Source organism: Rhea americana, unplaced genomic scaffold (genome assembly GCF_003343005.1).
Source record: "Rhea americana isolate MKP2758 unplaced genomic scaffold, rheAme1 scaffold_130, whole genome shotgun sequence".
Taxonomy (NCBI): Eukaryota; Metazoa; Chordata; class Aves; order Rheiformes; family Rheidae; genus Rhea; species Rhea americana.
Genome location: NW_028185373.1, coordinates 1793339 through 1815767, shown reverse-complemented (window position 1 = coordinate 1815767; position 22429 = coordinate 1793339). Strand labels below are relative to the sequence as shown.

Here is a 22429-nt window from a genome sequence, read left to right as displayed (position 1 = left end):
AATGACGGCAGCATAGAAACACGCAAGTGATCCCACCATACTACTCCCATTTTGCATCTTTGTGGTCCAAGTCTTTTTACTAGATGTGCCAGATCAAAATCAAAGTAAGCTCATAAAGCATCATGCTTAAGTAACTTATCAGAGACTTTGAGCACATATCCAAAGACTTAAGAGAAATCTGTTTCTTGCCTTTCACACAGAGTCCATTTGAAAAAGGTAAATTGTGAGGAAACACAACTTCTCTCTTACTTTTTACCCAGCTCAGTAAAAAGACTAAACACCATGGAGTCTTCCATGATCCAGTTTTGGTAYTGTTCTCTCCATACGGGTTCTGCCTAAATCCACATGCAGTGTGTGTGTTTGTACTGAATTTTAAGACATACCATTATGCAAAATTTAGTAGTACATATACACATGCTCACACTGCTAGGTGTCACCTACAGGAATCAATTTAATGCATATATACCGACTTTTCTTGCCTTCCAAATGAGGTTATTAGTTAAATCTTTAGAGAAATCTTCAATAAGCCACTTCAAAATATCCTTTAGAATCTCCCCACACTAATCTTGAATAATAAAAGTGTCACAGAACAGCCTCCAAAACCTAACTCACTATATAATAACAAGCAGCAATGTTAGTATAAGAACACATTTTCTAAAGTGACTTGAGTGCATTTAATGTTCCCCCATTGAATAATCAAGCTCAGTTTAACAGCATGGATAGATTTAACCACATCTACAAACATGAAGAGGATTATATGAAATGTAGATCTTGAAATGTTTACTGTACCAGAACTTGACTGGTTCTCAGATGGCAGATGGCAAACTGATGTGAAATGATGTGGATCAGATTTTAAAGGGGAAAAAATGAGCTGAATGCAAGAGACAGAAGAAAGAGATTGATTATTAATTGCTATAGAAAAGAATGCATCCATCAGTGTTTTCCAGAATGAAAACTCTAACAGATAGGAAAGAAATAGATAACAGCTTTTTAAAAAACAAACATTCACCCACCTCCCCATCGCCTTATACAACACCACCCACAACAATCAAAAACCAGTTGAGAGACCAGATCCTCAGCAGATACCTATTGAAAGTGATGGAGCTACACCAATTTACACCAGCTAAGGATTTGGCCCAGTCAGTTAATCATCTTATCCAAGGGAAAATACAAAATCCTAAAAATAAAACATTACTAATAATGTGTCATCCAGCTTCCCTGGTATGTCTCTCTCCAAAAATGTCATCTTTTCCTGACTACAATAAAGAGCTTTCACAAGCTGCAGCAGTCTTTAACAGTGCACCTGGCAGGGAGATGAGCACATGGTGTAATTATTCTAAACAAACGCTTTTCTCTCACCTTCTATTTCTTTAGAAATATATGCAACATGTTCTAAAAGTCCCCAAAGTTAAGCTCTTAATAGCAATAAATGTTTTCTCGTCTTTTGTTGTTGTTGTACAAAAAGAGGACTCAGTTTTCAGAACAGCTCATGACATGAGTTGGGTCTAGCTTGCAGTTAGCTGCTTAGTGGAAAATATACATTATGTGGATGCCAGAACTGAAAGCTTATATTTAATTTGTCAAAGCTTCAAACTTCACTGCTGCACTGTAACTCTTTTAATGGCCATATGTCTCTGATACTTCATCTTGTAAAGAAATCTAGGTGGTTTTTTTCCCCCCTTTCAAAACGCACATAAAAGCTTTCTTCTCTCTTCCCTCCTGCCACCTACACAAGGCAAATGTGACTCTGCAATGCAGACAACAAACACAAACAACTTCTCCTATTCCTTCCACTGCTGTTTTCTCTCTGAAATTCCTCCCCCATGCCGTGCCTGCCGGGGGCGGGAGGAAGCAGCAGGGGAAGRAAGGAGGAAGGACACCTGGAAATGGGGACCGCCTGGCACCTGGGGAAGGGTGATATCATCCCASTCCTCCAAGGGAGGAGGGTACGGGTAAAGGGAGTGCTTGGCAGAAGCTTGCTCTCCCCTCAGCCATAGTCCAGCAAGGTCTGGCAGGGAAGATAGATGACTGCAGTGCTGGGCCATGGGGGCTTCCAGCAAAAGCAAGCTAGCTKGGGGCCAGCAGCTGAGCCAGAGCCAGGGGACAAGTGTCCTGAAAACGGCTTTTCTCCAACAGAGGGAGAGCAGGCAGATAGGTAAGAGATGGCAGCAAGAAGCACAGTGAGGATGCAGAGGCACTTCACAGGCTCACGCACTGCATCCAGAATGGGAAAGACATAAACCAACCTACATCCTTCTCCCTTTACCCAAGTCAGCTCTAGCTACAGCTGTAAGAGTTTTTCCTGCTAACTTAATTTTATTGAATAATTCAGTATGATTCAGATTTTTCTTCCATCATGCGACCTCTCAAACACAGCATGTGGTCTGAGCACTAGAATACAAAGTCACTAAGAGGTTCAAGTGAGAGGGCTCTGGTTTGCGCACGCCTCCCCACCCTCCCGGGAGCGCTCGCAGTCTTTACCTTGCAAATCATTTCCAGAACGTCTCTTGTGGCATCCCCGGGACGGATCACTGTGAGAGCAGGCTGGTTGTTCGGCAGGCAGAACCAAGACGGGGTAAAATACTCGTGAACCCAAATATCACAGTCAGGGTTGTGCTGATGGACACTGCTCAGCGCTACTTCTTTTTCCCTCTAAACAGACAAAGTTCATCATAACTCTATCAGCAAAATAAAATCTCKCTCTTCATCTGTAACCAGCGTAAGGAACATTATATGCTGCATCATAAAGTCCTCTTGTAGTGAAGACATTTTATTCATAAATGTAGATTAAAGGCTTGTCTGAACTAGAAAATTTTGTATTTTACCTGAGTACCTATAAAGTATGTCTCCCCATGCCACCCACACAGCTACACTAGTGTAAGGTACTTATCCTGGGATTTCACCCTCTGGCTATTGAGAATGCTAAGAATGTAACAAAAACAATAACAAGGCTAAAAAAGAGCTTTAAAATTAAAACTTCAATGCACTGTACCAGTTACCCCATCCAAAACAAACAGAACTGTTGTAGGTGCTACAGTTTCTATACCTAGGAACGGCAAAATAGCACATGTTAGCACTTATTTTGAATTTCCTGTGTTTTATACATCCAAGTTATATCTCAAGGTATGAATCTCTGAAGAATGATGGAGATTCACAACATCCATTTGCCTCAAGCGGGCTCATGCAGCTAAATCCACATTCACTGTATGAAGACTGTGCACCTTGGCACTGTCTTATTGCTGTTTTATAGCCGGGCAAAGAGAAAGCAGTTGTCACAGTTACTGCAAAGTAGAAGCTTACAGAAGCATATGAAAACAAGACAGAGAAAATTCTGCGCTTTCTAGCCGCAATAATGCTAAATTATGAAAACCCCATATGGCCACCATAATTAGTCATTTTGCAGAATCAGCGGAGCCTGGTCCTTCTTTGCGGGCAGGCACTTCCCTTGAGTGCTAATATTCCCTCTGGGTCTGCCACCTCCGTTTGGTCTCAGGATGAAACGTTTTGACCATGGACTTCAACTCAAATCCCCAGTGAGCTGCCGCCAGCCCTGCAGTGTGCAGCGGGTGCGCTTCTCTTCTGGGGGCTCCCTGTCCTCCCTCCTGAGCGAGCCGCGGCGGTTTCACTGCCAGCGGAGCTCTCCGCGTGGCAAAGYCGCCCTCCTGACAAGGTCCCACAGCATCTGCCCAAGCTGCATTTAAGCTGGCTAAGGAGTCTGGCTGGGGAGCAGGTGTTTTACCTTGCCATCCGGGACCGTATCATCAAAGATCCCTTCTAGAGATTTCTTTACAGAATCAACTCCTTCACCAAACACCTGAAGAGGAGAACAAAGCAGTTTTAAAACGCAAAAGCACCTTTGCACCATCTGCGGTACGGACAGCCTGACTTGATTGAAGTGCTGTATCTTAAGGGCTGGGGAATGAACAATGTATCTAATGCCTAATACGGAAATCAAACTGAAAAATACAAATTTTCATCTCAAAAAACATAGAAGAGGAAAATACCAGCTTGTTAAAAAGGAAGGGGAGGGTGAAGAACAAGCTAGTGAGGGTTTGCAGTGCTGAAAGACTAGAGGCTGATTGCGTTTACAGGACTTTCATTGATTTCCTCTGTTGAGTTGGACAAATTTTATCTCCTCTTGTGCTCAGTTTCTCCCTCTGTAAAATGGGGGAAATTAAGGCTTATCCACTAAGGCTATGAAATCTTTAGAAGAGGAGCTCTGCAGCTGGTGGTTGTTTTTGTAATAAGCTTTCAAAAAGCACTTAGCAAACACTCAACTACCACAAGTTTGGGCTCAGCGTAACTCTGCTCTAACAGTGTAAGAGCTGGTGATCCAGCATGAGTCAAAGACCCCAAATTAACTGGCCTCCTGAGGAATGACAGAATGGGAATATTTACAGGATCGACCTCAAATCAGCATGGGACTGCATCAGGCTGGTACACCTGCAAAACGCAGCAACCCACTCTACCATGTGCACAGCTCTACACTACCTATCAGCTGTCTGCAGGAGATAAAAGCAGGACGGTTATTCCAGCAGAAGCTTGTAATTAAAACTGAAAAGTTACGTTTTATAATTCCACACCACCACAGGTTTACAATCAAGTTGCTGGTTTTGATTATTAACCATACTGTGCCTAAAATGAGCAGGAACAATGCAGGATGGGAAAAGGTCACTTCTCTTTAGGAATTCAGAATGCATTGCTTCGATTTTGCAAGTACTTTGTGCACTACTACATACAAGCTGAGGGAATACATTCAGACATGACCTATAGATAGACCGGCAGCTTTCCAAAACTTCACTTTTGAGTCTCTCCAGTATGTTTTTTTTTTTTTTTTTTTTTTTTTTTTTTTTAATCTGGAGCAAAATCTTTTTTCATCCCTGTGCACTATGGAGGAGTGAGAGATCTGCATGTATGCGCATGTGTGTGTGTGTGTACATGTGGAAGGCAAGAGGGAGGAAGCATAAAGGACACATTTATCTCTACAGAATGAAAAAAATKTTGGGTTCAGGAAAAATCCAAGGTACAAACACCTAGTGTCACAGTACGGACAGAATCCGAGCTCAGGACAAGGCTTGCTTGATTTGGGRAAAAGAGGTACCCAGCAATGCGGGTGCCACTGCACCTGCACAAAGACTTTAGAATTTTTTCATGGAGGCATCTGCTAGTTTCTAGTGAAACAGAGAGATTTTGCTCAGCCACTAGTTTACCTAATGGTAAACTTTTAATGTCTCACTAAAAACAAACTAAATAATTTTACAGCATATTCTCTGCTAAACAGAACATTCACTGCCGTTTTTACAGAAGGAAGAATAAATCAGAGGTCACAAAACAAAACATGCTTCAATCTTTTCTCCCCTCAAAAAAGTGAAAGAAGAAAAAGAAAATAAAAGCCTACATTTCCTGCAATTAGATGAGGTATAGCTCTCAAAAACTGAAAGCTGTAATTAGGAATGTTTGGAAAGAATAATAGGGAAGTACCTTTCTAGCACGCTGAAACTCATTTTCTAGCAAAAGATCTGGGGAGTGACTGGGTGGGAACATTACAGATTTTGCTTTCTCARTATCTGAAGCAAAATTGGGACTACCTCTACTAAATACAAAGCTTTTTGTTATGTTAGGAAGTTTTCCCCAAGTTAAGCTATGTTGATCATCATCTACAAATTCAAACTTTAATTTAAGGAAACTAACTACTATCTACTTTTTTTCTGYTGAAATTGTGTCTGTTTTATACTGTTGCTTTGTTACCCCTGAGCTTAGGGAAAGTATCTAGCAAAAGTAGAAACAGTAGAAATGCAACCCATTCCGCTAAAAAAGGTGTGAACTTGAAACCTCATTTGAACAGGAGTTGCTATATATATTTATCTGTAATTACAGTAACTRATTTTTGAAGAGGATGTGGAATGTGATGACTATGCACTGCAAAAGATTAAACAGGCAACTTGAAGTTTGGATGTGCCGGCGCTTGATATAAGTGACTCTCTGCATGAGCTACGCTCTGCATGCTAACAAATAAGCCTTGAAAATATCACACATTTCACTCCACTTACCTGATTAATGCTTGGCCTCCCTTGCTTTTTCTTTGAGGTAGTATCCAGCCCCCAAAGAGAAGAAAACCTGCTTCTCCGTTTACTGGCAGATCTGGACATGGCCTGTGTCCTTCTTCTCACTCCAGACTCCCCTGTGCGAGCCGCCACCTGTCATTGCCATATGGTTTAAAATCAAAAGTTGCAGCATCCCACCATATCATTGCTTACATAATTTAACAGTGGAATCTGATGGAAAAAAATGGCAAATACTAGAGTAACAATATGTATTCACAACAGGGACAATTTTGATGCTGCCAGCCTATTTCCCTCCCACCATAATTCAACTAATTTCTTTGGACATCAAACATCAAAAAGTAAAAGGGTCGATACCGCATTTAATCTGAGATAATTTAAAGCAGAATAATCATTACACAGTAAATCCTCAGCASCAGTGAAGGTGTTCCTTTTTTTTTCCTCCCCCTCTTTTTTTAAATAAGTTTGGTCTTCTGTTTGCTATTTTGTGTGAAACCACACTGGGCATCCTAGAACTGACTCATAACTTTTAGGCGGCCAGATAAAGGCCTGCAAATGGATCAAAGTATTTAAAACCTATGCTTCCTTAAGCATATCCCTTAATATATTCCTTATGCCCCATATTCCCATATCCCATATTCCTTATGCTATCTGTAAGGAGTAAGCAAAACATAAGAAGGAAAAAAATGAGTGAAATGATCCGTTCAATCCCAGAAGTGTTAGCAGTTTGGATACTTGAAGAATGGCCCAYGGCAACCCTTTCAGCATGAAAAGCTGTTTGTTTTTATCAGATCAAATATTTTGGAAGTGTTTTCCAAACACAGAAWCTCTAGTAGAAATTAGTGGAATGTTAGTCAGAGGTGAAGTGTTAAGGCAAAGTTTAAGCAGATTTCCCATCACGAGGTAGAATCAGGACACCAAGCTCCTCTCCCGCGAAAAGGGGGTGCTGAGAGACACAGCAGGCAGGAATCAGTGCAAAAAGTATGGCCAGGCACACACGCCACCTTATAGGCTTGGAGACAMGCTTCCTGGAACATCCTTTTACTAGATGCCCACACACAAAACTACCAAAATGTGACTGCTATTCYGTAACGCAGCTAGAAGTGCCAAACTTGTGAGCGATGCCCCAAGCTAAGGAGCTGAGAAGCTGTTTTTTGGGGGTACAGTAAGTTCAAATCCTATATAAAGATGTGAACAACAGAGTGTTGGCCTGGGCATCTAGAGAACATTTGCTCTGTGAGTAGCAGTGATTCTCCTTCAGGAATGTGGAGAAATCAAGGACAAGGAGAACTTGAAATACTACTGCAAGCTTCTTGATTTCCAGACTGGTGTGAGCAGCTTCTTATCTCTACTTCGAGGTCACTTTTGCAGAGGCACCTGGCAGACTTAACACATACTGATGTATTGAATAACATCTTCAGGAGAGCTAAGGGTGCCATGCTATCACTGTTTGGCATCCAGCTCAAAATCCTGAGACTCACTGCACCATCTACATGCTATTGAGGGTAAGGGGGGACACAAGAGTTTGCTTAAAGGAAAAGAAAGCACATGTCTTTTCCAACACAACGTGTTCAAAATATCTTTTTTTCACTTGGCTCTCAAGAGAGACCAGCATGAGGAGGCAGACTGTTTTTCAARCTAACACTCAGTGCTTTGCTAGATGCAAAAAAAATAAGCACAAATGCAAATTACAGACCGCTACTTAAAAAAATATAAATCCACCAGCAATTATCAGGATGATGACGCTAATCTTTTGATATATAAAAGAATAAAAATGCCCCAGACTGAATTACTGCTCTGGATTCAATTGAAGGGTACAGCTGACACGTACAGAACAGTGGAGCTCAGCTATTTCTGTGAAGCACCAGGAGCCCAAGCCGAAGCTACAGCCACATGACTTAAATTCATTAAAAAAAAAACCCACCACTTTCCAATACACTTCCTTGTACTTTAAAGAGCTGGATTGTTACATTATTTAAATTCGAACAACCATTTTAAACAACTGATGACTTGCTGGTCACATTATAAGTAGTATAGAAGCACATTTCCCCTCCCTTGTGGAGCATCAGGTGTTGATCACTGGAGGCAGGATATTAGACTAATTGGTCAGTAGTTTCATCCATATGGTAGAAAACAAGCTATGCCCTAGTGAGTCTAAGCCAACACACAGTGAGGGCCTGGGAAAGGCTCCTATTGACTTCACTGGGCTTTTGGATTAAGCCCCCGTACACGGACATTAGAGATGAGCCTGCACAGCCAGATTTTAGTCTTTCCAAATTGCAGAATCATGTACATCCAGCTTTCTGGCTTAGGCCAGTAGGAGAATGGAAACAAGATACAAAGAACAGATACAGACTATCCCAAATGCAGACTTTGTATTTTGGGACYGGCTCATTGTGAGCAGCCAGAGAAGCACCCTCTGCCTCCAGCAGTTCTCAGAGCCTTTGTCCTTGTAACAGGAAGATCTGTTTATAGAAAGCATGTTTACAGTGCAGAACTGGAAATTCAAAATCACTTTTTTATGAGGAACATGGTTCTTCTGCTTTCATAAGGCCAGGACTTGCAAGCATCTGCTTTTCAGTTTACATCCAAGATGCACAGGAGGCAGAATTTGCGTGCTAAGGTAAGGGCTCACCCTACAGAAACAGACTGCTGTTGGTTGACTTAACCTCTCTGTTGAACACATGAAGCCGTTTGCAGGTTGGCAAAGATGACCCCTGGCCTCTGTTCAAACTTACCAGTGCATGAAACGAAGAGACTGAAAAGATTCCAAGGCGGCCCATTGCAACTTTAGTTGGACGACTGGCAAAAGCAAGCAGTCTTTTAGGGTTTGGGAGCTCCCCTCCTTGGAGACTAGCCAAATAACAGCGGTACCGAAATAGATCCATCTGGAACTGTTCAAGATTTTGCTCCCAAACGAAGATCTACATACAACAAAGATTGAGGAGTGAGATGCAGGAAAAGAGAAAGAGAGATGAGGAAGAACATTGTGATAAACATCTTGAAAAAATGTTACTGTTCCCACTAATATATCTCTTTTACCAATGCTGATCTCATTTTCAAAGAACAAGAAACCTTAATTCCCCTTCTTCCTCACTCTTCCCTCCCCTCCTTACCCCACTTTTTCTAAAAAAGTTGTCATTAAGTGGAAAATAAAGTCTTTTTCTTGTGTTCATGGCAGAAGTTTTCTCATGGGACAACTGCTCCTCTGATATAATGCTAATTAATAGGATTAAAATTCCATTTTTGATTTTCTTTGTATTCCAGGATTTCTTCTGAGCAGTCCCTTAAGAGGCTTCTTTCATGCATCAAGGGCATCTGAGAAACAAAAATACCAAAACTCCCCAGATTCCACAAACAGAGCACCCTGGATCAGCAGCCGCAACAGCAGCACTGCTGTAAGAATCAACGCAGCTTGCTATTATACTTGAAAAAGTGAAGCACACTGGGGATAATTAATCTTATCAGTGGAAGAGCACTATAAGCAGCCCATGTGAGGGCTTAYTTAAATAATTCAAATTGCTGATAGGAAACAGTTTCTAAGTGTTTTGAAAAATTGAGTTACATAAACAGAGAGACTGCTCTATCCTCTTGCTGTGACTGACAGCCTTTGAACAAGCCCTTTGAACAGAGGTAAAGTCTCTCTCCCTTCTCCCACCCCTTCTCACGGGTTTCTAGGGGGTACAAAATCTCTTTAGCGTAGCACACKAAGGCCCCCGCCATTCCCCACGGTTTGCATTCCAAGTGCATTTGGCAGCCAGGGTAGAAGAGCTACAAACTAATGAAGCAGGCGCCGTATGTTAGTTTCCTAAAATAAGGTGCCACTGTGACAGCGGGAGAGACATCTGCTCTAGGCTTGCTGCTTCTCAAATGCAACCAAGTTGTCCACTTGAAGTTGGAAGGACCAGTCACAAGAGGCAATGAGGGTTGGCAGCCGTAAGGCAAGGCCGACTCTCGCAACAAACAGGAACCAGGGAACACTTCTTCAACCCATCTGCCAGTGAAGAAGCAACCTCTTCCACACTTCAGACAACAGGACAGCAGCATTTGCTGGTCTATGACCAGCTCCTCTCTAGGACATTTTGCTACTGTGGCCTGGCAGGCTTTTCCCTCCCCTAAAGCCCTCACTTAACATCCCTGATGCTAGCCAAACCCACAAGTGGAGGCAGCTGTGCCAGGAGAAGAGCACTTGTGCTCTACCTTAGGATACGTCGCTTGGAGAAGTGGTGCCACYAGGGCAGCTGACACCACTCTCCTGCCAGCATACATCCCACCTACACTTGGGTGCTCTGCCAGCACACATATACGGCAGAGAGGGAGCTGACATAGCCACAGCTAATCTGAAGAAGGCCTTAATAATTTGCTGGGGGCCTATTTCACATAAGCAAGCAAGATTACTTGATCCAGGATGGTCTTCTTCTTCTTGGAGTCTGTTACTGAGGAGAGTTGCATTTCACCCATTTTCTTCATTTTCTCATCCATATCGATCTTCTGCTCTAGCTTTTTTATCTCTGTTTTCAGAAGTTTGACTGTGTCCTCTTTGTGATGCTGCCTTGCCACCGCAGTTGCACAAGCTGAATGGATTGCAGTGATCCAGTTCTCAAGCTCTGTCTGGCTAGAGGTCTGAAGAGAGGGAAAAAGGGGGAAAAAAAGTCAGGATTCTCTTTAAAATTTATTAGAGATTAACAAATGCAATTCCAAGGAGTTTGATTTCCCTTTGATCTTAAGAATCAAAGCCTTAAATCCACTTATAAGAGAAGTAATATAAAAAATCATTCTTAGGCAGGTCATTTTTAGCTCAGCATCAGGCAGTCAGCATTTACAATTACACCTATATCTGTGTCTTGCAGCTGTATAGTGTTTCCCAGTAAGTGCTTAAGAATTACCTTGCTTGTTCAATGTAATGCTGTCATAATTTGTAGCTCATCATTTAATGACGTTTTCTAGACTCCCAGTTCCTTAAGGCAGAGAATGCYCCGGTATGGAGAGATTTTTTTGGCATGCAACAGTTAATAATAAATCAAAGGCCTAACACACGCCCATGATATCTACTACTAGCTTTACTACGATGCACATATAAAGAACCTTCCCATTTCTGAAGATGTCAAAGTACTTTGAAAATGACCTGTATTGTTAAAGGCAGGCTCTCATAATTTTTATGGCTCTTGTACTGTCCCTCCCTCAGCATGTGTGTGACAGTTTGGGAAGAGTGAAGATATTTAGCTGGTGCATGGGATACCAGTGTATTTTTCTGGAAGAGGACTATTCTGATTAGAGGCTTTTGACACAGAAAGAAAAATACTTCAAAGCATTCCTTTTCCAGCCTTTCAAAATAAAAAGCAAATCTTCTTAGCTTTCTTACTAAACCTCAGCCCTTTAGAGTAGGTTGTAAAACAAAATTTACAGCCAACTCAGTGTTGCAGCATACTTGCTCCAAGTGTCAACCTTCATCAGTAATCACACTGGTATTTGGCTTATGGCTGAAAAAGTAACAAGGTGYCAAACCACCTTGTTCTAATTAAACTTTCTGACGATAGCTGATCTATAAATAGACAGCACGGTATGACTCTCCAGTTGCTATCACAGATGAAGAAGGTCATCCTCATTGCTCTCCTAGCAGTCACAATTGACAGCAAAGGATGCAGCTCACTAAAGCTAAGGAGAGATTCCTATAGAAGCTTGATTCTGAAAATCTCTTACACACAGGCCAAACTCCAAACTGATGCTCCCATAACTTCTGTGGGACTGAAAGAGGTGAGGCACATGTGTCCCACAATGACATCAGTTTCCTTAACTGAGGTTAGAAGACCTAAGGAGAAGGTAGGCTCTACAATGAAAAGACTGATAATTTCCATCCTGTTTTTGTGTCTTCAGTTGGCCCCATGCTTAAATTTAACAGGCTCACTATCCAGGTAATAATACAAACCAGCTCTCATTAATAAATGTGGGTTCCAATGTCTTACTGTCACTGCTGAAGATAYGTTGATCCCTCCTGGCTGAGGAGTTTCTGCTGAAATTAGAGACATTATTTGCAGAGTAAGAGACAGCCTGGGTAAAGTCAGGTGGYGGAATCTCGCCCCACCAGCTATAAAGACATTCTTTGTATGGAAGAGAGTACCACTGGAGTTGAAATGAGATGGCATGTTCTGTTAACTCCTAGCAAATTCATAACAGCAAGAGGTCATATTTTTATTTTATTCCACTTTAAAGCATTATCTGTAAGTCCTTAGATTCAATTCTTGTTTGGGCTTTCTGGGGAGAGGGAAAAAAATCTGAAAAGGAGAGTTGAAGACTTTTTTGGTAGATGTGTGGGCAAGGGGAATCACTCTACTTCTCAATGGGAAGGACCATGTAAACAGGCTGCAAACATCTGATATATAAGCATGAGGTGTCACAAGTTGCTCTGAGCTTCTGGAAAATGCATGTGACATTTGCAAGTAATGGATTTGTGTAGGCATGATAAGAACTGACTGAGCAAGGAATCATAATGTAGGAGGTGTATGATGTCTCTAGATGCAATGCAATGGGAAGGATTGTTACAAGATGCCTGGTATTTGTACACATTACAAAGCAATCTTGTTTTTCTCCCTAACTACACAGTCTCCATAGGATAGAAATAGCCCTCTGTGGTGTCTTTTCAACACAACAGCTACTACAACAGTGTGTTAAGTGTGCTATATGTGAAAAACATTAGTAACTAAGTAACACCCCTGAACATACACATGCTCAGCTGCTCTGCATCCATCAGAGCAAGCCCTRCAGCAAAATAACTCGCACATTATTTCCACCATTATGGCTGGTCTCTTTCCTTTCTCCCCAGATCCATCCCTTCTTTTTCTTTTTCTTCTGCTTCTGCTTCATTAGAGTTGCATGGTTCCACAACAGAGGAGATTTCCACAAGGCAACATAAATTATTGTTTTTCATTTGAAAAGGTTCACTTTTACTCTTTTCCACAAAGTTGGATGAAAATCTACCCATGACATAATGACACAGAGCTCTTAATGAATAAAGCCCAATGTTGCCACAAAAGAAATGTACTGAATGTGACCTTTCCAGTATTTAGCCTCCATTGACATTAATTTTATGAGAATGAAGGTTTTTTCCTTAGAAAACTATAAGTAAAAGAATTTATAATTCTTATCAGTAGATCAGGAGGTGATGCAGTACTATGGCCTTTTAAATACATGCTGAGTCCATAAGCAACCACGCTTACTTCCTGAATGAAGCTCTCCAGGTGGCAAAATACATTTACCCTCTCAGAGAAGGGGATGAAGGAAAAAGGAGCAGCATAGCATTCCATTATGAACTGAGGAAAAAAATCAAACTGAAGTGGCAGAGGTTCACAAAAAATATATTTTTCCAGTGTACAGTCAGATACTCAGCATCTTCAAGGATGTAAACCAGACCACTTTGAGTCAGTAAACCTGTTCTGTTTTGCTCTAGTTTGAGACTCTAGCCCCTTTTTTTCTAACAGATGAGAGGTCCAATGAGACAACATACTATTAAAAATTTCACAGAATCACAGAATCAGTAAGGTTGGAAGGCACCTCTGGAGATCGTCTAGTCCARCCTCCCCGCTCAGCAGGGTCACCTAGAGAATTTGTTCTGGAGTATGAGAGTGATGGCAGGGGGCACAGCCTACAATGGAATAGCTTGTGGCTTAAGAAGGCAAGACATTCTAAATACATTGTCACTGGAAAGCGAAATAAATAAGGTATTCCTCCAGTGAAGAAAACTGGATCAAAAGAGGAGGAAACAGAACTACCTCAACACAGACTAGCAATTACAAATAAAAGAATGTTAATSTTGACTAGTGAGAATTAGCAGTAAGAAAGGAACACAGTAGTAACCAAAAAGCAGAAATATTTTGCAGTGAAATATATTAGCTAAAGTTTGATATAAATTCTGGATTTTCTTTAAAAAAAGGTACTCTGTGAATGACAGACATTTCTATTTTCTGATTTTAAAAAAAGAAAAAAACACACCATTTCAGTCTGCTGTCAGACAACAGCAAAATCCTGATTAATGTCTATTTGATTAGATGGCAACCGCATTGTGAACAGCCACTGCAAATGAAAAGAACATCTGGAGTTCCAAACACTCTCTCGCACTTCAAACACCTTTTGGTCATGTAAACCCCTCCAGCCTCTCTGTAAGGTCCTATCTTTGATATCTGTTTCTTGTAAGATGCAGCTAGTGTTACAGCACATTTAAGGCACCACCATGTGTTCTGTATGATGGGTGGCCTGATCTGTGTGTTATAACCACACTGTCAATCAATACAAAATTCCTGATTTCTTACAGGGAATGTAACAATATTTCTCAAGGAATTAACAGCAAAGTTCAACCATCTACACACGGAGGATCCAGTCAGGCAATAAAACAGCAGATTTGACAGTGCTTCACATTTGGTGTTGGGTCTCTTGAGTGGCATTTATGGAATATATTGCATCCTTCCTCTTACTTGGCCCAAGGAAAATCCCAAACCTATTGGAGTCAGCAGGATTTTTCCACTGATTTGAAACAGAGCTAAGATTTTCTGCTTGGTCTGTGAGATGAACAAGATGAACAAAAGAGAGAAAAAGAGAACTACATAAAACATACAAACACAACCAACCTGAAAGAGGAATGCATCCCCAAGTGAATTGCTGAGACAGAAAACAAAATCCTTCTTGGGGTGTTCAGGCACCGCTTGCACTATGCTGTTTTCCACCCAAACGGCATGCTTTGGGATGCTGTTGTGGTCAATGCCCGATCTGCCATCAGTCTCATAAAAAAATAACGTACAKCCTAAGAAAGACAATTAGATATTAGCAAGCAACGCATTTAAACGCAACAGCCATCCCATGTCTATTCAGTGCTAATAATCAGGAGCACAAATCATCCTTACAACTGCCACAGGGATGAGRAAGAACACTTAATCTGCTGGGACCCGGTCACGTTTTTCAGCCTCRCTGTCGAGACCAGGAGCAGAAGTCYAGTCGGCCCTACAACCCAGCAATTTCCACGCCACAGGGGAGCACCTTGGCACACAGCAAGGTACGTGGTGCACCTTCYGCAGGGACATTTTGTTTGCCCTGAGACTGGTAAAACAGGGCGCCATGAGCCAAGAAGATCGCGAGTGATAAAGTGCAGCTCAGGCTAAGAAAAAGCATTACAAATCTCTACAGGGAGGCTCTCAGGCCATCCTGTCCCACCAAGGTGACCAAAGCAAGGATGGCAGTGCAGCTTCCCTCGCAGAGTCCGCAGCTGCGAGCTGGCCTTGCCAGACCTGCAGAGCAGACGAGCCCGAAGGCAAACCTAAACTGCCTTGTGTGAGCCTCTTGCAGCTGCTACTTACTGCAGTCCCTTGAAGGCAAAGATCAAGTTTTTTAATTACTGGATGCAGATGAATAACTGAAAGAAAAATGGTCTGGAAGGAGCTGTGCTCGCTAGAAGACTGACATATCAAAAAAAAAAAAAAGAAAAAAAAAAGAAAAGAAGGAACAAAACAAATCCTTATTCTATGATAAGGTTTCAGCGGTGACTCACGGTGACACAGTCGAAAACAAAACCCCGTTTTAGTCGAGGACAGCATACAACCTACTTGTTTTACAAAATCACCTTTACAATATGATTTTCTGGAAAAAAGGTGTAGCAAATCTGTAGCCTTAGGTCTCCTTTTTTTCTGCCTCAGTTTTCTCCCACCTTTCACCATCATCTACACTGCTTTAAATTAAACCTGGCACACTGATCTTCTCCCACTGAAGAGAGTCCTCTTGGTGCAAAGTGTTGCACTGTTTCCCAGTCAGCTCAGCCTCTCAGAAAACTATTTGCAGACAAACAAAAGCAGCTGTTAACTTCAAAGCCTCTTTTAAATACTGACACTATTAAAGGCACAGCAATCTAAAGAGCAAACACTCAAGTTGAGTCAAAGTGCTTTACAATAACATTGCCTTTCTGCTCATCCTTCCCGTTTTTCCTTCCAGATGGCCCTTTGTTTACCGGCCCTTCACAGCAAGACCTTCCTGCCACAGGGTCCCCGCTCCAAGGAGATTAGGGCTTCCCTCTAYCCTCTCACCCGGCCAAGCTGGCTTTWTTTWTTTATTTATTTATTTCCCGAGTCCCTCCGACATGGGAAGAGCTGGCACACACCATGCTTTTTAGTATTACAATACTGCTTCCAACGCTCTGCAGGAAGGRCAGGGCTTTCAGCCTTCTAAACTTTTGGGTAATACCATCTGTATCAGGGTATGTGGCCTGGTGCTGCGCCCTCTTCTGACACTTTCCTACTTGAATCACAGATCAAGTCAGTTGTAGTTGGGAAAAGGAAGGTCCCAGTTACGGCAAACTTTGCTTTCCATTTTGCTGCTACACAAAGATTAATTGGAGGCTGCTTTCAGAGGCCAGCCGTAATCTTTGCTGCTCCCTTAATACTCATTTGCATTTGCAAGTACTCACACCCCAAATCAGCACCATCCTACCAGAATCTGTAAAGATACAGAAAGAAAAGAATTGGTGGCCTGGAAAGCTACRGAAGTCAGTGGGAGGGCAGAGCGCTCTGAGCTGAAGTGACTGCCCACCACATGCAGCAGATGAGYTGGAGAACCAGAGTCAAAGTCTCCTAAGTCTCAGGCCAGTCTTGATGACCAAACCACAGCTTTCTCTCCACGTCTCATGCTGTGCTGTAACTCTCCTGTCTTTTTTTTTTTTWATCCTTGAATCAGATAGAAGCGTTGGAGAATCAGAAACCAACAGCACTAAGCGCTGTAGAAAGGTGCACAAACAYAGGTCTCCTGCTTGAACGCACACTGGCAGCCACCATCGTCTCTAGTGAACTTCAATTATCTGATCCGTGCTGGCTGCAGCAGGTTATTTAGTTTATCAGCAAGCAGTAGACATGCTTCCTAAAGGAAAATATCCAGTGACCAGAGAAGCTATCCTAGATGGTGCCAGTAGGATTTGTGGTATGGTATGAACCCTGCTTCAGTCGCAGCACAGTCATATGACTTTGACTACACGCAGGGCACAATCTGCGCCTGTCACCTACCATTAAATAAAACCCTACTCTGAAAAATAAGGGACATTTCCTGATACTTCTTATTAATTATATTGAAATTCACGGCAGCCTTTGTTAAGAAGCTACGCTATTGGTTTCTTTATCTTGCTTTTTAATGGGGGGGGAACAGCATATGTGTAGTTGTCTTAGATGGAAAACAATTCATTACACATTCAGGCCCCCAAGCAGCTGCTATAAATACAGCCCCTTGTAGAACTGGAGCCTGTCTTTGTAAACCGGTAGTATTTAAACACTAAATCATATTTACAACCTCCAGACTTTGAATTATGGGCCAAATTCTGCATTAATATATATCCCACATGACAACTTGGATGCCTATTTGAAGGAACACTTGCACGTTCGCTCTGTACCTTTTAAGGAAACCCAATAGTGCTTCCATTTCCTGCGYGTGGCCGACTCCACTTTCTTATTCTTTTTGTGCACCAGAAAGTTTTTCACTGCCAGAGCTCCGGCTTTCCGTACCGTGCCCTGGGCAGCCGTCAGGAGGATGTCGGACTGTCCTGGGGAGCTGAGGGTACCACTGCTTTGCTCATCGCTGAGGGCAGAGCCGGCCTCCTCCAAGTTCTCGCTGTTGGTGGTGCTCATCTCCAGCTCCCGGCGGAAGTTCTCGTACACGCCCTGGCGATGGCCATCACCTGTTGAGCTACTCCCGCTATCGCTGCCAATGAAYGCTCGACTGGTCGTCGGAGAGTAACTGGAGTTGGTAGCATTGGAGCGTCTAGAAAGGAGGTCGGTATCTGTGGCTGCTCCCTCAATCCCGCTGTCAGTGAACTCGCTCCCTTCACCTGCGTTTACATCCTAGTTACAAGAAAGAGACAACATCAGATGAAGAGACTGCCATGCACTGCCTGACAAAGCCTGATGTCTGGAGACACCAACAGAATCTGAAATTCCCAAGTCATAACACATTTTTTCACAGTATTATTTTTTCTGGCACTGGAAATTCCTTATATCTTTCWTCTGAAGACAAACAAGTGGAAGAAAAAGTAAGGCAAGTAGAACTTGCAGCATAGTTTAGGAAAGACTAAACACAAGTGTAATTTCAGGAGGTGCCTCTACAGCCTTAGTATTTTGGAATATAACATGTAACTTCATCTGTTTACATTAGGCTAAGTTAACAGTGCTAAAGGTTTTGCAAAAGAAGAACATATGGTAGCAAAAACTGACAGTGTCAGGAAAAGTAGCAACCAACCTACACATTTTGAAAAGAAAACACTGATATTGTGCATGTACACCTACAGCTGAAGATACATTTTAGATATTCCAAGACTGTCATTTGCAAATTACATAACTGCAAAGGTACTTTTTTCTCCAAAGAAGTTAACGTATTTGAAATTATTTCTGTCTGTGTTATCTCCACATCCCAAGTCTTACGACAGACCAGAATCCTATTGCAAGAGCCCCTGCAAAAATACAAAAGGAACAGAAGACATCTCCTCGTCTGCGAGAACTTGCAGCTGAAGAATCAGAAGACAATATGGACAGCTTGAGCAAGAAAGGAGATGACACAACAGAATTGAGATTTGGGAGGGTGGCGTGCAAGTGCCGGCTATTGCCTAAAGAGGCACTTTCGGGTTCGCTGTCATCAACTGCAGCTTGTCTTAAAATGCTGAGCAGCAACTTGGAGCAGCTCAGCAGCTGACAGACAGGCAGCTCAGACTAAGAATAGCAGCCTAATAAAGACCAAGTCTCCTCAGTGGAGAAACGTATCTCATGTTTGACGCTTGGAAGAAAAGGGAGCCAGCGAAGAAGATGCAAAGAGGCAAGAAATGCAGCCAAAACAACAGGAATTTCAGCCTCTGCCACTCCTATGAAAGAGGCTGGTGCTTGATTTACATTTTTTTTTTTAAGGAAAAAAGAGGATACTTTGAAAAGAGGTGGCAGAATGGAATACTTAATTTGAGAGAAAACTAACTTCTAGGCATCAATTCAAGCACAAGTCTATGGACCAAGAGCTGCTCTGCAGAAACTAAGAAACCCTCCACCAAGCTCTGCTGGAAATCTTCCTCCTCCTGTGGCGCAAGAGCTGTATGAAGCAACCGGGGGTTGGGGGGGGGGGCTTATGTTCCTGAATTTGACTAACTTACAAGGCATTAATTTGCAATGGATGAGCTAGTTCCTTATAAATGCTACCTCTCGAGGGAGACTTGGCGTCCAGCTGGAAGAATAACCACTTCCTTCCCCGCTCAGCGAACACAGTTATCCTAGTCAGTCTGGTTATTTAATGTAACACATAGCCGATAGACAAGCTGCTCCGGACAGGCCAATATTCCTTTACTCCCACTGCATTTGAATGAGTTGAGCAGGGTTTCCTGTAAGTGCAATGATCTACTCCTACAGAGCAGGTTTCRTAACAACACATTTTTTTTCCTGCTGTTCCAATGCACTTGTTTTTGGAGGCCAATTATCTTCCCGTTTCTTACAACACCGCAAACCACGGATGTTTGGGGAGCAGAACTAGCACTGCTCAGAAACCAGTGTTTCCACAACAGTGCCAGGAGTGAATTTTAGCACTCATCACAAAAAGCTGGATGGGGCCGTAACACTGCTTTGTGACCCCGGTCAGGGAGCCACGACCGGCAGATAGCTATACACTCGCAACGCTTACAAACCCGAGTAACTGCGTCTCTGTCGAGAGAGTCCCCTCAGCCTAAAACCGGAGCACCACAGAACGGAGTCGGGTCCATGATGTTTACCAGGATGGTTATATAAGCAGAATGACTGCTTTTTGCATTTGTTTTCTGGGTTGGTTTTTTTTTCCCCCCTCTGCAGCTTCTCTACAAAATTGACACCCTTTTTAAAAGGGAAAAAGTGTGTCACTCTTATAGCATAAACAAATTTGCATTTTGCAGTGAATATTATGTAACTGTGGCCACAAAAATTATTTGAGGTTTTGAGATTTTTATTTTAGATAAATCATTTAATCAATAACTTTCTAGTAATTATTTTCTCCATGCTATATAGAAAATACAGACTTAATTTGAAAAGCCTACCTTATGTAACTCTCAGAAAGCCTGTTTAAAGTTGTCATCTAAAATTAGTTTGTTCCAAAAAAAAAAAAAAAAAGAAAGAAAGAAAGAAAAAGAGAGCCACTAAAGCAGACCCACAGACTTGAAGGAGATAGGAGTTGTAAACCAGCCAGTAACCTTCCTGGTTTTTTTCAGCATATGTGGAGCATTTTTTCAAAACTCAAAGTCTACCTGGAGGCGTTTAGGGACTGTGCTGAAATGCAGGGTCTCAGGACTCCTAGCACTCAGTGTGACACAGCCTGCTTGCGTAACYCTGATGAGACACAGCATTAATTGCCTCGGTTTCTCCATCCCAGTGGGGATTATAGCGAGTAACTCATGTAAGAGCATAATGGCTTCCAATTTACAGAAAAATGGGAAGACAGAAAACTCAAAGAKTGAATGTTATCTACAGTCAAGTGCKTAAATTCTGGTGCATTTTGCAAAAATCTTTATAATCTTTCCATAATGCAAGTGAYAGCTTGGATGGGTCAAAAGATCTTTCCACCATACTGATAGAGCTGCGCCCCTAATCTTCCTCTGCTCTCTGCACTCCCTTTTCCTCTCTTAAATCTCTCGATCGGAGATTGCTAGCCAAACGATTCAAGCCCTTTGGTAGGATGAGTGCCTGAGTATACAAAGGCCAGAATGGTTCAAAAGTTACAGCCTGCTAATACTGTTCATGTTCATGAATTATGAAACGTAGCATTCAGTGAGATTAGCGCTTTATGAAGTCTGCTGTATGCGATGATTGCTGTAAGGGTTAGTAGGGTTAAGAGTATTCATTACACAGGTCTTTGACTTTTTGAGTTCGTGCTGTTATGTCAGCCAGTTCTCATTGGACAGTATGAAAAGCTCTCAAGAATCAGACTGGATTTGCTGTGGCCATCTCACGGTGCTGTAATCTGCACATTGAAAGGCATTCAATYAAAGAGTTCAGCAGAAAGTTAAGAGAGGTTCAGTATTATGCTTCTTCAGAAATATGCCGAGGCTGAATGGATAATACTCCAAGGTAAGCAATATCTAGTAGAAGGATTTGATTTAGCCATCACCGGGGGCACAAAATTACTTCGGCAAACTTTCAAACTAGGATGCTTGAGATTAAGTATCCCAAACGGCACCAGCACTGTCAGCAGTGCTGCTCTCCAGTGCCGAGATCGATGGAGATAGGGGTTCCTGGCTTTGGGATCCAGCCTTCAGTGCTCCTACTGATTTGGCCACCACAGGGTACTGCCCAGACGCAAACRCAACACCACGTACTCCTGTTTAAGAATTACTTGTGCTTCCTGCTCCATTTCTCAAAGAGCCCCACAGACGACAGCAATGTCTCCTCCAAGGAAGACCTATTACTGCTCTGCTGCCATTACAGGATATGCCACAAGAGCTTTCTAATGAAAAGATCTCACTCCTGGATGAAAGGACTTCCCAGGTAAAGGCTCTGAGGTCAACAGTTAGTTACAGGCACTGCCCAGGCTTCAAAATTCACCTCTCTCACTCTTGCCCAGAGTCTCTGTAGCCGCCCATTAGGATCCAGACTGGCATGTGCCAGCCACATTGCAGGAGCTGGGAGACATCTGAGCACTGTGATCTGCACATCTCTGAAGCCTGGAGTTTGGGACATTACAAGCAGACTATAACTAATCAYCAGCAAATTACTCTGGAATTCAAATGGCTATCATCAAGGGGCTCCTTTTCATTTCACTGTTTTTTTWWAAAAAAATTATTTAACTCTGTGTAACAATCTGGACATTGAACTCAGTATTYTGCACCTTGCCAGAGATCCTATGTTTTATAGTTTCAGCCTGGCAAACRGCTGTGTCCAAGCAGAGGAACATATTTGCCCAGAGAGAGTATCACAGGAACCAAAAGCAAGACTGGAACTAAAATTTGTACTGCCCCTTAGGCTTCCTGCTGCTGTTTACCTAACTTCAGGCCTATGAGGGCTGGAGTGTAAAGCAAGAGGGAGGTGGAAATCATTAAACTGATCGCACAAAGTAGAAAACATGCAGCAAAAAAAAGCATTTCACCCAAGACCGATCATGGAAGCCATGGGAATACTAATTCCTGGAATTTTCCAAACAGAACAGGTCTTAATCCATGAAGAAGACAAATTGAATAAACAGAGGCTTTGTGGCTTTGATTTAATATTGTTACATAAAGTGCAGGGAGAAAATAGCATAAACACTATTGGCTAAAGAGAACTAAACAGGCTCTAGTGACTGTACCACATTATCTAATTGCCCTGATAGCAAAGCAGCAACTGATAATGCAACTTTCATCAAAATCCTATACCCCTGCT

At 42.3% G+C, this 22429-nt stretch overlaps 1 protein-coding gene across 11 annotated transcripts in view; it reads right to left on the bottom strand.

Moving 5' to 3' along the window:
- The window catches only part of TIAM1 (TIAM Rac1 associated GEF 1), a 199509-nt gene that overhangs the window by 50184 nt on the left and 126896 nt on the right, over positions 1–22429 (bottom strand). For all 11 annotated transcript variants that reach the window (XM_085297797.1, XM_085297805.1, XM_085297804.1 and 8 more), the window contains 7 exons: positions 17473–17920; positions 14681–14853; positions 10461–10685; positions 8801–8986; positions 6051–6197; positions 3740–3814; positions 2482–2652 (listed from right to left, as the gene is read on the bottom strand). In XM_085297797.1, coding sequence (XP_085153923.1) covers positions 2482–2652; positions 3740–3814; positions 6051–6197; positions 8801–8986; positions 10461–10685; positions 14681–14853; positions 17473–17920 — 1425 coding nt within the window. The remainder of the gene's footprint in view (positions 1–2481; positions 2653–3739; positions 3815–6050; positions 6198–8800; positions 8987–10460; positions 10686–14680; positions 14854–17472; positions 17921–22429) is intronic.